Source organism: Mesocricetus auratus, unplaced genomic scaffold (assembly GCF_017639785.1).
Source record: "Mesocricetus auratus isolate SY011 unplaced genomic scaffold, BCM_Maur_2.0 Super-Scaffold_100020, whole genome shotgun sequence".
NCBI lineage: Eukaryota > Metazoa > Chordata > Mammalia > Rodentia > Cricetidae > Mesocricetus > Mesocricetus auratus.
In genome coordinates, this window is record NW_024429201.1 from 20,108,816 (window position 1) to 20,125,503 (window position 16,688).

Here is a 16,688-nt window from a genome sequence, read left to right on the forward strand (position 1 = left end):
TGAACCTAACATATAAGCAATACTTTCCCTTAAGTCACAGGTGATCTAGGGTATTATGTAAAAACAAAAGAATCCAAAGAATCAGCTTGAAATGTTTTGTTATTCAGACATTAGGTCAGAGAATATTAGAACATTAAAATGTTATGCAGATTGTTCTGTCTCAGCCTCTGGAGAGGAACCTTTAGGATTATTGGCATGCTCCACCATTCTTAGCTTTGATTGGCATTTTTGATAGATTTTTGGGGGTAGGGGTTTGAGACAGGAACTCACTGTCCTAGAACTCACTGTATAGACCAGTCTACTGGTGACACTTGGCTGTCCTAGTGTAATTTTTCACTGTACTTGGGCTTCCTGAGCTTCTTTGCTGTCGGTTTGTATGTGTGCCAATTTCATTTCCAAAGACTCAGTCAAGGACTGACAGGTGTGTGACATGTGTCGTGGAAGATGCTGCCACTAGATCATAGTGTTTTTCTTTCAAGGGGGCTCTCAGAACCCTTCTCGTCACAGTGCTGCATGCACTCATGTTGAGATTGTCATCTCTGGCTTAGTTGAATAGAGTCTTTGTTTCCACATGTTGACAAGCCAGTTTAAACAAGTTTAAATAAAAATTCCATGCCTTGACTTATTTAACATGGAAAGGCAGGAACGAATTCAAGGAAGCAGATGTCACTGGGACTTGTTTCACTCTCCCCTCCCCCGTTTCTTTTGTCTGCTTGTCTCTGCTTGGCCTCACTTTCTTTAGCTCCTGTTGTAGACATTCTCTGCATTGCTGTGCAGGAGTTATCAACAGACCGGTGACTGGGTCAGTTGAGAATCCAAGTAGGAAAAATGTGTTTGTTTAGTGTTGTATAGTAACTTTAGGGAAAGTGTTTGTTTTTATGGCATGGCTGTGTAGAGTAGAAAGGGTGCATGAGACGGCTTTGGTTGCTGATTCCTGTTATTTCTACTGTTTTATAAGGGCCGCCCTGGTGGAGGAGTTTCTTTGCTAGTTTTAGTTTTATGGGATACAGATTTTAGTGAGAAAACCAGAGGCTATATTATTTTTAAATGCATTAAGTTAGTTCATAAACACCTCTCTGGTGAGAGGTATTTGTGATAGAGGCCAGAAGGCATAGATAATCTTTATTTAGTTTTCTATTATAAGATATAGCACATCTTCTTGAGGTATCTTGTGTAAATCAAATATTTTGAGAGTGTTCAAATGTTTCCCTACTATTTCAGAAAATAATAAAAATTCCTTTATTAGTAGTTAGTACTGCCTATTTTCTCTGGAATTTGAATCATAATGACTGGATGCTTTGAATACTACAGCACTCTGTAGCCTGAAAGAGTCAGGAAGACACAGGTGGTTTCTAATTTAGAACTCTATATATATTCTGGCTTTATCCTAGTAGCCTTAATTGTTCTCATATATTTAGTTTGCTAAAGAGATATTTACATAGCTGATGCTGATCTGGAACTTGCTGTGTAACCCAGGGTTTCAAAACTCAGTCGTTTTGTATCACCTCCCATAGTGCTGGGATTACAGGTACACCATTATGTTCTATTTAAGATCCTTTTTTTTTTTTTTTTTTTTTTTGGTTTTTACGAGACAGGGTTTCTCTGTATTATTTTGGAAGCTGTTGGTCAAGCCTGGCCTCGAACTCACAGAGATCCGCCTGCCTCTGCCTCCTGAGTGCTGGGATTAAAGGCGTGCGCCACCGCTGCCGGCAAGATCCATATTTTTGTTGTTTCCTATTTTATAGTCTTCCTGTTAATTTTACTGTATGCTTTTATAAAAAAATTAGTAACTGCCAGTTATAGGAATCAGTAGGATAAATAATTTTAAAAATAAAAAGTTTATAGGCCACAATATAATGTTTAAAGATAAAGATTTTTTTAAAGATTAATTTATAATGTATACAGTGTTTTGTCTGCATGTATGCTTGCAGGCTGGAAGATGGCAGCAAATCTCTTTATGGATGGCTGTGAGCCACCATGTGGTTGCTGGGAATTGAACTCAGGACCCGTGGAAGAGCAGCCAGTCCTGAACCATTTCGCCAGTCCAAGATTTTTTTTTTTTTTGAAGAATTTATCTTTGTTTTCATTACATGCGAAGTAGGCTCTTGGCTTCTAGCTGAAGAAAGAGTCCTAAGTACTGTAATGTCAAAGATACAGATCTTTGAAAGTAAAGATACAAATGGGAGGAGCTTGATAAAGGGTGATGTAAAAACAAATAGCCATGAAGATCTCCCTCTTATCAGACATCCTACATGAAATTAACATGTTAGTTTAGCTGTCTGGATTATTTCAGCTTCTGTATTAGACATACTGCAAATTATATAAAACAAAAACTTGTTGAAAAATACAATCTATTGGTTTTTCTCTAAGCCCCTTGAAGATTTGATAAAATACCAAACCTAGAGAACTTACTGTTCATGACCCTACCTAGACTTCTTTTAAATTTTATAAATTTATTGTAAAATATTTGCAAATAAATAGAATTTACCCAGATTAACCAGACCCTAAGTGTACAACTCTGTGAGCAAATAGGTATTTGTAATTGAAAAACAGGAAGCTTTATACTAAAATTTACACTTTTAGTACTGAATTATTTTATGCTTTTAGGTACCACCAAAACCAAAAGATCCACGAGAGAATTAGACTAGAAAAACAATTAGATTTATATCTTTTATAACCCAGATTTTAAAAATTGCTTTGTTATTTTGTTTTTTGAGATAGTGTTTCTCTGTATAGCCCTAGATGTCCTGGAATTCACTCCGTAGAATTCACTTCTAACTCTAGATATGTCTTCCTTTATCTCTTAAGTTCTGGGTCTAAAGGAGTGCACCACCACCGCCTGACAAAATTTGCTCTTAGGATAAGAGAGAAAAAAATTTTTGTGTGTGATTTTTTTTCTCTTCTTTCTCTTTTTTTTGGGGTGTGTGTGTGTGTGTTGAGACAGAGTTTCACTGTGTAGCCTTGGCTATTCTAGAACTCACTCTGTAGACCAGGCTGGCCACTCCGAAGATCTGCCTGCCTCTGCTTCCTGAGTGCTGGGACTAAAGGCATGCACCACCACCACCTGACAGTATCCGTTTTATACTTCTGGACTTTTTATGCCTATGGCTCCAAAGCCTAGGACACTTCTACCCTATTATTTTACTCGTCTTTTAGGGACAGCTTGAGGGAGTTGATTCTCTGCTTCTGTCATGTGGTCCTGGGGACTAGCTCAGGTTGTCAGGCTTCGTAGTAAGTCCCTTTACCTGCCTAGCTATTTTACTAGCTATTGTTATTTCTAATTTTAGTTTATTCCATTTTGAGACAAGGTCTCATTATGTAGCCCTGGCTGGCTTGAGGCTTTCCATGCTGATCAAGTTGGCCTCCCACTCAGAGATCTTCTTGCCTGTATATCTAGGGTGTTAGGATTAAAGACCTGTACCTCCACAGCTCTGTTACTTTTACTTTTAATTGGTTACTTAATTTTTGCGGGTTTTACTATATACAGCCCAGGCTGGCCTCAAGTTACAGATAACTCTTGCCTCAGCATTCCTAAGTGGTATGATTACAAGTGTGTGCCACTATACCTACAAAATGCAGTGTTTTGTTTTGTTTGTTCTGTTTTTGAGACATTATCTTTGACTGACCTGGAATTTCCCATGTAGACCTGGCTAGTCTGGAATTTAAAAGATCTGCCTGTCTCTCCTCTCAATGCTGGACTTAAAGGAATGTACCTCCATGCCTGGAAGTATGTAATTTTAACAGCCAAAACAATAACAACAAAGATTTTAAGTCTTTGGGTACTTCAAAGAAAATACCCAAAGTTGAAAGGAAAAAAATAAGAAAAAGAAACACAAAAAAAGACTCAGAACTTCATTAATTAAGGATGTTCAAATTAAGACTGTAAGATATTTTTTAAATTGCAAGTTGTGTCATCTTAGAAATTGTTTTTATTGGTCTAGTTTGAAGACTGTTTTTTAAATCATTATATTTTAATCAGTGTTCCTCAGCCCATTTAGCTTTTATGATTGTCAAGAAACTATAACACTAGTCAGGTGGATATTTGTTAAAATGCAGAATCACTGGCCTGGCAGTGGTGGCATACACCTTTAGACCCATCTTACACGACAGAGGTAGTCAGATCTCTGAGATCAAGGCCAGTCTGCTCTACAGAGTGAGTTCCAGGACAGCCAGGGCTACACAGAGAAATCCTGTCTTTTAAACCAAACAATCAAACAAACGGAAAAACAAAATCCACACCAAATCAGAATATGTATTTCCATACGATCCCTAGGTAGTTTGTAAACAGGATAGCTGGGGAAGCCTTGTCTAAACTTACTGAGCAATAACAACCCCAGTGTTCTCTGGAACTGTACTTCTCTAGTGAGATTCTTGAACTATCAAAATTCAGACTCCTAAATGACATCCCGGACTTGACTAGGATTCTCTGGGCTTGGAGCCTAGAGATACGTGGCTTGACAAATCCTCCAGGTGGCCATAACCTTAGATCATTGGTCGAGGAATGTACTAGGAGTTTCTGATGTCCAGATGGGGTTTAAAACCCATCTAACTAAAGAAATTTTGCCACAGGTCCTTTACTGAAATAGATATCCTTGTTATCTGTAGTTTCAAATGGTTTAGCAAAAGAGAAAAAGAAAAGTGTATATAGATATATATATAGAGAACTCATATATTACAAAAGGCATTTCATATGCATTCCCCTCTCATAAGCAATAGAAATGAATTACCCTACATTTACAGGAAGTTACAAACTTAGCGAGGAACCAAGTGATAGAACTAGAACTCAAGTCCCACAATAGTTGTATACCCACGGACTTGAGCCTGCTGCTCTTTTGCTGCCACCTTGCCTGGCTCCTCATCCCAGGAATCTGGCAAGCCCAGGAGCAAACTTGAAAACGAGTGTTAGACACTTCTCTGTTCTTCTCTCTACCCAGTGAGCACACACTCCTTCATTAGACTTTGAGTATGGTTGCATGTACTGTGTGTTTTGTCTTGGCTCTAATTTGAATCAGGTGTTCTTTAGTTGGGAATTTGTAGAATAGTACTTGATTTGGATAGCCATGGCATACTGAGGTTTGAGTAATTTTTTTTATTTTATTGTATATTTTTATGGAAACTTAATATTCATATATGGAAAAACCTTAATAGTTATTTATTTATTTTATATGCAGTCAGTTGTGCTGGAATTGGAGTAACAGGTGGTTGTATGCCACCATGAGAGTAGTAGGAACTGAACCCAGATCTTTGCAAGAACATTAAGTGCTCAAAAGAACTGAGTTTCTCTCCAGCCCCTTAAGGCCGTTTTTAATGTTACGGTTGTAAATTTGCTGTTGATGGCTTGAGATTTAGGATTAATTCCAGGGCAAGTATGAGCTGTTAGTTAAATATGTCACATACTTTATATTCAGCCTCATTCATCAAAAGGTTTTGGTGATTCAAGATTTAGTAAGTTTATTTTTCCTTTTGTAGTTTTTCTTAAAAAATCTTACTCAAATTAGTTTGAGTAAATTCATTAGGTTGGATTTTTGATCCTAGGGTGACCACCTACTGAGGATGTAATTATTTATGCAACTGAAGACTTAATATTTGCTAAGCATAATTCTAGGAATTGATAGACTGAAGAATGGAACAGACAAGGTGCCAAGCATGTCCTCGATTACTGTTTTCTTCTCCTTTTCCATTAGCACAGCCAAGGATTAAGCACCTGCCTCTTACTGCTTTTTTTTCTCCACTACCTGTGCTGTAAGGTCTTTGAAAGTAGAAACTATGTGTGTTCTGTGGTATAACCTAGAAGGAGTTTCTGATAAATTATTGTATTAGTAGAGTAGTCTCAGTTTTTAATTTTTAATTTACATTCACTTATGTTGTGTGTGGGGGGGCATGCACCCCATGGTATACTTGTGGAGGTCAGAGAAAAACTTATAGAAGTCTGTTGTCTTTCTCCGTTTCTATCATGTGGGTTCCAGGAACCAAACACAGGTGGTCAGGGTTAGTGGCAAGCATCTTTACCTGATGAGCTATTTTTCCAGTCCTTACTTGTAATGAGAAGCCTTTCCACCAGCCTGGTTCCAGAGCCACATCAGTCCCAAATAAACACACAGGAGGCTATATTAATTATGAAGCTGTTGGCCTTGCTTGTTTCTTACTGGCTAGCTCTGACTTATGTAATTACCCCATAATTGTTAATCTAAGTATGTCTCTTACCGGAGAAGTTTCCGGGCTTCCTACCCCATGGTGTTACATCTTGATTCTCTGTGTTTCTCCTGTGTTTCTCCTACCCAGAGTCCTCCTGGATTCCTAGTCCCACCTATCTTGGTTCCCTATTGGCTAACAGTGCTTTATTGACAAATACACAGGACTTCCCCCATCACTTTTTCCTTTGTTTGTTTGTTTGTTTAAGTTAGGATTAATTAAGAATTATTACTGAGAGGCTGGAGAGATGTCTCAACAGTTAAAGGCACTTGCTGCTTTTTCAGAGGACCTGGATTTGGTTCCCAGCACCCACATGGCAGCTCACAACTGTCTGTAACTCCAGTTCCAGGGAGATTTGGCACCCTCTTCTATCTTCCTCAGGCACCTGACATGTATATGGTATATATCCACATATGCAGGTACTCACACAAAATAAAGAAAAATATTTTTAAAAATTATTACTGGGGCCCAGTGAGATGGCTCAGCAGGTAGAAGTATTACTATAGCAGCTCGACCACTGAGTTTGAGCTTGGAACCAGAGTGGAAGAACCAACCCCTTAAAGTTGTGCTCTGCCCTCTGCGTGTACCTGGTAGTTCTTGCTCTTTCACACATACCTGTGCAGTAATAGAGCACTGTGACACGTTATAGCATGACTTATAAAGGTTGTCTTATCAGGCTGGACAGATGGCTTAGTAGCTAGGAGCCCTTGCCGCTGAAGCTTCACAACCTGAGTTCCATCCCTGGAGCCCCTGGAAGAAAGCTTACGCAGTGTTGTGCATCAGTGTGCTCTCAAGCCAGTCTGGAGTACAAAGTACAGCAGATAGATGGAAAGAAAGAAACCCTGACTTCACAGTGTGCCTGTACTTACACGTCAGATAGACACACATGGTATTAATAAATAAAACATTAAACATTTCCAATGTTAATACAGTTTGGTAATTATTTTTAAAGCAAGTTTTACTTCTCTAACCCAGGCCTTATTGAATTTGAAGAGTGTGACCCTGCTAGTGCAGTTGAAGGTAAGGTACTGCTTATAATACACTGACTGTATGGGCACTAGTGTCTTCTGCTTGTTGAGTAAATAGATAGGGACTGCTGTCTATTGATGCTAGTACAGTGTTAAAATACATATATTTAATGATCTTGGGTACTAAACCCAGAGGCTAACTTGTACTCTACTAGTGAGCCACACCCATAGCCCAAGATAATACTTTTAAAAATGCATGGCAATGAATTATGTACCTTTTTTCTTTCTTCTGTGTAACAGTTCTGGAATTTGCTCTGTAGTCCAGGCTGGCCTTGAACTCACAGAAATCCATCTGCCTTTGCTTCCCAAGTGTTGGGATTAAAGGCGTGTGCCTGTTTTTTTTTTTTTTTTGAGTTTACTATATCTTCATATGCTCATTTTATCTGAAGTTACAAAGGGAATATTTACCAGAAGAAAAGAGTATTTATTTAAGTGAATAGTCTATAATCCTTTAATGAGCCATACTGCATTACATAACAGTTGAAACACTCTGATATGTTGTAGGCTTTACTCGTTGGTGCTTTAATGCTGTTTGTTTGCTCATTCATTCATCCATTCATTTATTAGGGTTTTTTGGGAAAGGGTTTTTCCATGTATCCTGGGCTGGTAACAAACTTAAAACCTTCCTGCCCCAGTTTCTAGAGTGCTAGGATTACAGGTACACACCACTACTCCTGAAGATGTTTTTATTTCTTCCATTTGAAGTTTGCTTGTCATGAAAAAATTTATGTGAGTTTTTTGTTTTATATTCTTATCAAGAACAGTTATATTTCTATTACAATGTACATTTATGTTAAAGGCATAAAACCAAGGAAAAGAAAGACTTTTGCTTTGCCTGGAATAATTAAAAAGGAAAAGGATGCAGAGTCTATGTAAGTATATTGCCTAAATCCTTTTGTTTCTAAGTGATTAAGAATTGTTTTGATTTGAAAAGAGAGGGTCTTTTTGAAAGTATTTACGGTATATGTCTAAACTGGAAGAAAAACCCTTCTGTATGACTAGATTTACCAGTTTCTCTGGTTTCAGTTCATAGCACTAAGTTTTTCTAATTTACAGCATTACAATTTGAAGACATTACAGACAACTGATGTGCCCAGGACCTGCATGTAGAAAAACAGAAGGCAGTCCTGCTCCCTTCCCCAAATAAGGCTTTAAAAATGAAAGCGCTGCTAGAGAGCCCTGTAGAACAGACAGCGTCTTGATCACGCTGATGCGTACGCCCCTAGAAAAGAAGTGCAGCTGCAAGCATTCTAGATAATGGGGAACTGTGTTTTCACAGTTACTTTTGAATTTTAAAAAAGTTAATATTTTAATCTTCATGATTATTTCTCAATATATTTTTATGGAATTCAAATAGAAGCTATACTTAAATATTAAGATATATTCTAAATATAATTAGCAGATAGTTTAAATAATTGAATCTTGTAATGCTTCATTTTTTTTTAAACAGGGAATGTCCAGATGCAGATTCACTTGTAAGTAATATTAATTTCTTTACAGACAATTTGAAGTAGGCATTATCATTTAAAAAATCATATTTGACTTCTTTGTCAGTCTTTAAAGAAAATTACTGTGTAATAATTTGCTGCTAAAATAATTTTAAAGGTGCATCACAGTTTTACATTGTAGTATACTTTTCTACTATTTAGCTTTATTCTCTTTATTTCTTTTTCTTTTCTTAAGGTAGTCTTTTTTTTTCTTTTTCTTCTTCCCTTTTCTTTTGAGCCAGGGTTTCTCTGTGTAGCTCTGGCTGTCTTGGAACTCGCTCTGTAGACCAGGATTGCTTAGAACTCAGAGATCCGCCTGCCTCTGCCTTCCAAGTACTGGGATTAAAGGTGTGCGCCACTGCCACCCAGCTTAAAAGATAATTTTATCTGTCCATTTATTTAGTTTTCATTTAAGGCATATTTTGGAAACTATAGCAATAACAATTATTGTCACTGTCACCATTTTTCTAGGTTTTGTGTGTGTGTGTGTGTGTGTGTAAGGTTTGTTTCTATTTCTTGGCTAAATGCACTTTTTATAAATAAAGTAGATAACAAATTAAGCTCCGAGTGGGTCTAGTGCAAAAGTAGATTTACCAAATGTTAGAGGTAATGTGTAAACAGGTATAGTTTTTATTAGACACTGATTGTGTTGATTAGTGTAGGAGTTTGAATATTGTTTTTGTTGTTATTGTTTTGTTTTTGTTTTTGGTTTGGTTTCTTTTTTTTTCTTCCAAACATTTTAATCCTAAACGTAGTCTTGCAACAAAATAAAGAAGTGAAAGTATTTTGAGAAAAAAAAACACCACTCTGTTTTATGTAACTTAAACTAGTATTTTTATCTTCTATTTTAACTTTCAAGTAAGAAAGTTGTAGTTTATTAATCACTTTATTTGAAAATTGAGGCTGGAGAGATAGCTCAGTGATTAAGAGCATGTACTGCTCTTGCAAAAGACCCACATTTGGTTCCTAGTCCCCATTTCAGGCAGCTCACAGATGTCTATACTCCAGTTCTAGGCTATCCAGTGCCCTCAGGCCTCCTCCTCCGCTGTCTGCACTCACATTCCACCAGGCGCGCGCGCGCATACACACACACACACAAATAAAACTAATGAACCTTTTAAAAATCTATGTGAAAATTAAGAGTGAAAAGCTTAGTGATTAATGAAGTTAGCAGATGTGTTTATTTACTGTAGTTCTCATCATGCATTTATTTTGGAATTATTTATAGCATTTGATGTTTGTAAATTCTTAAGTATTTTATATATGTGTATATTAGCCTTTTCATTCTTTCAGCTAAGTGACACAATGATCATTATCCAATTTTAATTATCAAGCTTTAGGAAAAGGTTAAAAAGAACATGGTATTCTGATGCCATGCAAGAAGAGATTGGTAAATTTGACTATAGAAATGAAAAACTTATTAAGTTAGAAAAAGTACCATAATGAGTTTTGTATCACCATATTGACAGTGCATATTAAAGGATCCCAGCAACTAAGAAACTTTTTTTTAAAATTTAAGTCAGTTCAGTAAAAAACAAGCAATTTTCTTCGAAAGAAATATTAGTAGTGATTAACTAGAATGTTATTTAGAGATGATGCAAAATGAAACACACATGTCTGTCTTTCATAATATTGGCAGAAATATTTACATACACATGCCATGCACATGCATTAATATAAATTGGGACAATATTTTCTGGATAATTTTGGCAGTATCTCCCCAAATAAGAAGTACACATTATTTTTAAGTTAATAGGCAGAAATATTGACATACATATACCGTGCATATGCATTAATATAAATTGGGGCAATCTGTTTTCTGTATAGTTAGGCAATATTTCCCCAAATAAGAGGTATACATTATTTTAAAGTTAATGGCTTTCGCTTAGTGTATGCTATTATGACTGTATTCATATAAAATCTGTATCTGTCTACAGTTTGTACCTACATCTTCTTGATTGAGGTACATGTATGTATACAAACCAAATAGGGGAAAGATACATATTTTTATTTTTCTAATTTTATATTAAGAAAACATATTAATACCGGGCGGTGGTGGCGCACACCTTTAATCCCAGCACTCGGGAGGCAGAGGCAGGTGGATCTTTGTGAGTTTGAGGCCGGGCTGGACCGACAGCCTCCAAAACAATACAGAGAAACCCTGTCTCGTAAAAACAAAAAACAAACAAACAAAAAAGCCTGGACCACCACATCTGGCTCTTCTGTTTATTTTTTTTAAACTATCAATAAGCTGTTTTGTAGGTAAACATTGTTCATTTCATGTTTCTTTTTAAAATATACATGTAATTTGAAAACTAACTTGATGCACTTCATCTTTCAGAGGTTGCTTAAGGGAATATAGATTAGATTGCTTTTTTTGGTGCCATTGTCCCCAGCAGAGATTATAAAACTTTTCATTGACTCTTGAGCTCCCTCACAGTATATATACTTTGTTTGGTTGGTTGGATTTCCATATAGTGTTTTACTGCATTGAAAGAATACTTAGCCTGGCCATAGTTTTTTAAAAGTCCATTTATTCCTGATTTCAACAGAAATACAGATCTTGAGCATTCTGAATGGGATTTTACCTTGGCTATTTCTCTTTTCTTAAAGATTTATTTTTAAAATTAATTGTGTATGTGTATTTATATCTGTAGGGGGAGCACATGCATGTATATGCAGGTGCCCTCAGATGTAGAGGGTATCAGATCCTTTTGAGTTAGAGTTACCAGAAGTTGTAAGCTGCCCAATGTGGATGTTGGGAACCAAACTAGGGTCTTCTAGCCAAAGAATGTGTGCTCTTAACCACTGAACCATCTCTTGTACCTTACCTTGCCAGCTTCTTGTCCTGAAATTATGAGTTGTGATTCTCCTATTGCATGTTGCAAGTTTTTCTTCAGATTTTTTGAGGCATGGGGTATGATTTAAAGCTAATTAATAACTAAAGAAATGTGATTTTCCAGTGTTAATAATTTCATTAATCTCTTAGTATTTGATAAAATGATTTAGTTCCTCCATTTTCTTGTTCGCCCCCTCCCCTTTTTTTTTTATTTTTCAAGAAAGGGTTTCACTATGTAGCTCTGTCTGTCTTGGAACTCACTTTGTAGACCAGGTTGGCCTGGAATTCACAGAGATTCTCCTGCTTCTGCCTCCCAAGCCTGGGACTGAAGATGTATGTACCACACCTGACTCTCTAATATTTTAGACTCTGAATATTGGCATTGTCATTAACTCTTTACAATTTTTTTGTAGAATATTCCTGATGTAGATGAAGAAGGTTATAGTATTAAACCAGAAGGAAATCAGAATGATATCCTTTTATGATGTGGGTGTTATTAGTGGCTTGTGTTGACATATTCATAGCTGTAAAATTAGTGTATTACTTAGAGCCTTTTCTATTTTTAATTAGCTGATATATGGCTGTTCATTTTATATTCTTTGTTAATTAAAGCTAGTAGTTTTATTCCTACCCATATATATATTGTTCTTATAAGGCTTTCTTCTTTTTTGTACATATGTGGAAAACCAGCTATTCAGGATGAATTAGAAACTAAATTCTTTAACACATACCCACATACCAAAGAGAACCATTTTTACTCATCCAGTGATTCTGACTCTGAAGACGAAGAGCCAAAGAGGTACCGGATAGAAATCAAGCCTGTGCACCCAAATAATCTGCACCACACAATGGCTTCTTTGGATGAACTAAAAGTCTCCATAGGGAATATAACACTGTCCCCAGCAGTATCTGTAAGTATCTGAACATATGCTAATTTGTACTGTACATTGAGGCCTTTTTATTTTACCTCATTTACCTATAAATGCTTAATTTTTCAAAATTTTATTACTGTGTACTTGTGTATGATGTGTGTAGAGGGGAGTGTGCACATGTGTCACAGGGTATGTGTGGTGGTCAGGACAACTTTGTGGAGTCAGTTCTCTTACTTTACCCTCACATGGGTTCTGGAGAGCAAACCCAGGTCATCATGCTTTTGTGTGCCAGGTACTTTATTTTTAACCTGCTGAGATGTCGTACCATCCATGGTGAATTTTAAGATTTTAAGAATAGTAACAACAGCCGGGCGGTGGTGGCGCATGCCTTTAATCCCAGCACTCGGGAGGCAGAGGCAGGCGGATCTCTGTGAGTTCGAGGCCAGGCTGGACTGACAGCCTCCAAAACAATACAGAGAAACCCTGTCTCATAAAACCAAAAAAAAAAAAAAAAAAAAAAAAAAAAGAATAGTAACAACAACTTATTCTTCTCCTCCTTCTCCTTCCTCCTCCTCATCTATCTCTGTCTGTCTGTCTATCTATCTATCTATTTTTTGTTTTTTTGAGACAGGGTTTCTCTGTAACTTTGGAGACTGTCTTGGAACTAGCTCTTGTAGACCAGGCTGGCCTCGAACTCACAGAGATCTGCCGGCCTCTTCCTCCTGAGTGCTGAGCTTAAAGGCATGCACACCATTGCCCCACTTTAAGAATAGTAGATAAGTAAACAAAACAAAACCAAAAAACCTAAAACATTGAGCAATAGTTAAGTGCAGTTGTTGGGGAATTATTTTGTGATTTTTTTTGGGGGGGGCAGGGGGGTTGGTTTTGAGACAGGGTTTCTCTGTGGCTTTGCAGGCTGTCCTGGAACTGGCTCTGGTAGACCAGGTTGGTCTCGAATTCACAGATCTGCCTGCCTTTTAAATAATCCTGTTTGGGTTTTTTGAGGCAGGGTTTTTCTGTGTATCTCTGACCGACTGTCGTGAGACTCTCTGTAGACCAGGTGGGCCTTAAACTCAGAGATCCACCTGCTTCTGCCGCCTGAGTGCTGGGATTAAAAGTGTGTGCTATCTTTAACTGCCTGGCTATTTTGTGCTTTTAAAAAAAGATTTCTTTTTAATTTTTTGTAGTCAGTGGTAGAGATTGAGTCCAGGCCCTTGCTAATGTTGTACAAATACTCTACCACTAAGTGACATTCCTAGCTCTTCTTTGCATTCTTATTGCCTTTCACCATAACATTTGCATTTAAGGAAGAAATAAAATAATGATGTAACCTTTGAGATGTCTCAGTTGTTAAGAGCACTTGGTATGTGAGCCCAAGTTGAGTTCTTGGATCCCACTGTGGAAGGAGTGAACTGACTTTCATATGTGTGCCTGTATTCATACACACATGTATCATACACACACAGTAGTGATAACAAATGCTTCAGTAATAAAGCCGTTGATAATGCCACATTGTGAATTCAGAAGTATTACAGGAAGTGAAAGTCATGTCTTAGAATGAGAAGTGTATATATATGCATGTCATTATTTAAAAGCTGGTTTTCTTAATAGTGAAGTTCTTTTATTTACACATACCTAATTTGTATGCGTGTTGTAATATATTTTTATAATTTTAATTTACTAAATTTGAGACAGACTGACCTGACATATGCTATGTAGACCAGGCTGGCCTTGAACTCATAGAGATCTGCCTGTGTCTGCCTTCTGACTGCTAGGATTAAAGTCATGTGCTACCACACCTGGCCCCAATTATATGGTAGTGTGTATATACATTTGTTTTGGAAGTGACAGTGTTTTTCTCTTACACATGTACTCATATTCTTGGGTATCAAACCATGGGTAGAACATCTGCCAGGTAAGCACTGTGCCCTTGGTTTGATATCCAGTAGCACAGGACAGAGAGGGGTAGAGGAAATAATTTTTGATGGGGACAAAGGTTCTATAATTAAATTCTCATGGGCATGCTTCAAAGATTTCTAAAATGAGGTTTTATTATATCATTACTATTTTAACATTGATTATTATGTATTTATAAAGAGTCTTGTATATGTGAAGTAGAGAATTGTGAACCATTAACAGTTTTTATTGTATAGCAGCATAACTAATGAAAAACACAGGTAAATAAAAGCTTAGAGGATGGATATGTATTAAAATGTTACAGATTTGTTTATGAACAGTTGAGGTCTTAGGTATTTTTAAAATCTTTTGTGTCATCTGCCTTTTTAAATGAATATATATTAAATTCATATCCAGAAAATAGTCAAGGAAAAATTTAATAGTGAATGTTGGATTTGAAAAGATATCTTTGCATATGTTCTGTTGCCCATTTGCTTAACTTGCATAATTTCTCTTCTTAACCATGTGTTTTAAGATATGTATATTTTAAGTAGTATTTGGAAGGAAGAGATAAATTATTAAGTGTGAAGAGAATTGAATTATATACTGAACACTGTCTTTCTCTTTCTTTCCATGCACTGCTAGAGACACAGTCCAGTAAGTGGCAGATTTTATATTTCACCTATTGACTTTTAAAAAATTAGTGTAATTGAACACTTGATTCTCAAAATTTGTTAAATTTAGATTATCAGTAAGTTTTGTGGTATTTTGCTTTAGATACTGTCTTAATATTTAAAACATTTTATTAGGCATATATATTTTATATTCTAAATTCAATTACTGTACTATAGAAATTATGTTTATACTTAGAGGTAACATTTACAACTAGTGAAATTTTTTAATATATTTTTCATAAATGCAATTTACCATTAAGTAGATATAGTAAGGACATCATAAAACTAGGTTCCTAATAACATTTTTCCAAATATTTTGCTACCACGTTAAATTATTTATTTAATGAAACTTAATTTTTGCATTTCTGTTTTAGGTGCAGATGAATCGGAATTCATCTAGTAAGTTTGACATAGCAATTGGTTATTTTATGTCTGTAAGAATATCAGACAGCTTGTTAAGTCTCAACCTTGTGTAGCTAAGGAATTAATACTCTTTACATTTTACCAGTCTTACTGGTTGACTGGAACGATATTTACTTTATGCAGAAAACAAACTGCCTGTAGTATTTCTAGTAGCACTGAGACATTCCTTAATCTTTCATATAGCTTTTAGAATTTCTCCAAAGTCAACAAAGCTAGAGAATAACTTCTGATTAAGAGTATTAAAGTGGACTAGGGATATAGCTCAGTTGTTAACATGCCCTAGTATGTACACACCCCTTGGGTTCCAACCTCAGCACTTTGGCAGAGGGATTATGAAAGTGTTTTATAAAATAGTAATCTAATAGGTCTTTTTTTTTAAACATTTTTTTAAAGATTTATTTATTTATTATGTACAGTGTTCTGCCTGCACATATGCCTGCAGGCCAGAAGAGGGCACCAGATCTCATTACAGATGGTTGTGAGCCACCATGTGGTTGCTGGGAATTGACCTCAGGTCCTCCGGAAGAGCAGTCAGTGTTCTTAACCTATGAGCCATCTCTCCAGCCCCCCTAATAGGTTTTAATAAAAACCCAGAGTCAGATGAGAGAGAGAGAGAGACAGAGACAGAGAATGAGACCGAGACCTCTTACCTCTGCTGAATCCTCAGACCAAAGGGGTGATCCTGTCCTTACGATTGAATCCTCAGACTGCATCCTCAGACTGACTGCTCAAATTGACTGTTCAAACTGCTCTGATCTCCTGTCTCCTCCCATTTAGTCCTCTCTCCACCCAGCCATATCACTCTATAGTGTTGTGATTAAAGTCCTGTAATCCCAAGTGCTAGGATCACCTTTGTGTGAGCTCTATTTCTCTTTTAGACTGAATCAATTTTGTGTAGCTCAAGGTGGCCTTGAACTAACAGAGATCCGTCTGCCTCTGTCTCCCGATTGCTGGGATTCGTGTGTACCACCACTGCCTGGCCTCTCTCTATTGCTAACTTGTATGACCGACTCTACACCTTATTTGTTATAGCGTAAACTAAATATCACCACATTGAGCTTTGCTTATTTTAAAGTCACATATAACAAGTGTAGTTTCTAATGTATAATTTCAAAATAGCAACTTTATAACACCAAAAATTTTAGGGTTGTAGCTTTTTTTTTTTTTTTTTTTTTTTGGTTTTGGTTTTTCGAGACAGAGTTTCTCTGTATTGTTTTGGAGGCTATCCTGGAACTCACTCTGTAAACCAAGCTGGCCTCGAACTCACAGAAATCCAT

General features: G+C 36.6%; 1 protein-coding gene across 2 annotated transcripts in view; it reads left to right on the plus strand.

Moving 5' to 3' along the window:
• Fcho2 (FCH and mu domain containing endocytic adaptor 2) overlaps nucleotides 1–16,688 on the plus strand; it is a 91,950-nt gene that overhangs the window by 43,036 nt on the left and 32,226 nt on the right. Inside the window, exons 9-15 of one of the 2 annotated variants that reach the window (XM_040728877.1) lie at nucleotides 7,168–7,212; nucleotides 8,020–8,092; nucleotides 8,671–8,695; nucleotides 11,960–12,017; nucleotides 12,282–12,457; nucleotides 14,960–14,971; nucleotides 15,363–15,387. In XM_040728877.1, coding sequence (XP_040584811.1) covers nucleotides 7,168–7,212; nucleotides 8,020–8,092; nucleotides 8,671–8,695; nucleotides 11,960–12,017; nucleotides 12,282–12,457; nucleotides 14,960–14,971; nucleotides 15,363–15,387 — 414 coding nt within the window. The remainder of the gene's footprint in view (nucleotides 1–7,167; nucleotides 7,213–8,019; nucleotides 8,093–8,670; nucleotides 8,696–11,959; nucleotides 12,018–12,281; nucleotides 12,458–14,959; nucleotides 14,972–15,362; nucleotides 15,388–16,688) is intronic. The other variant, XM_040728878.1, reaches the window with a different exon arrangement.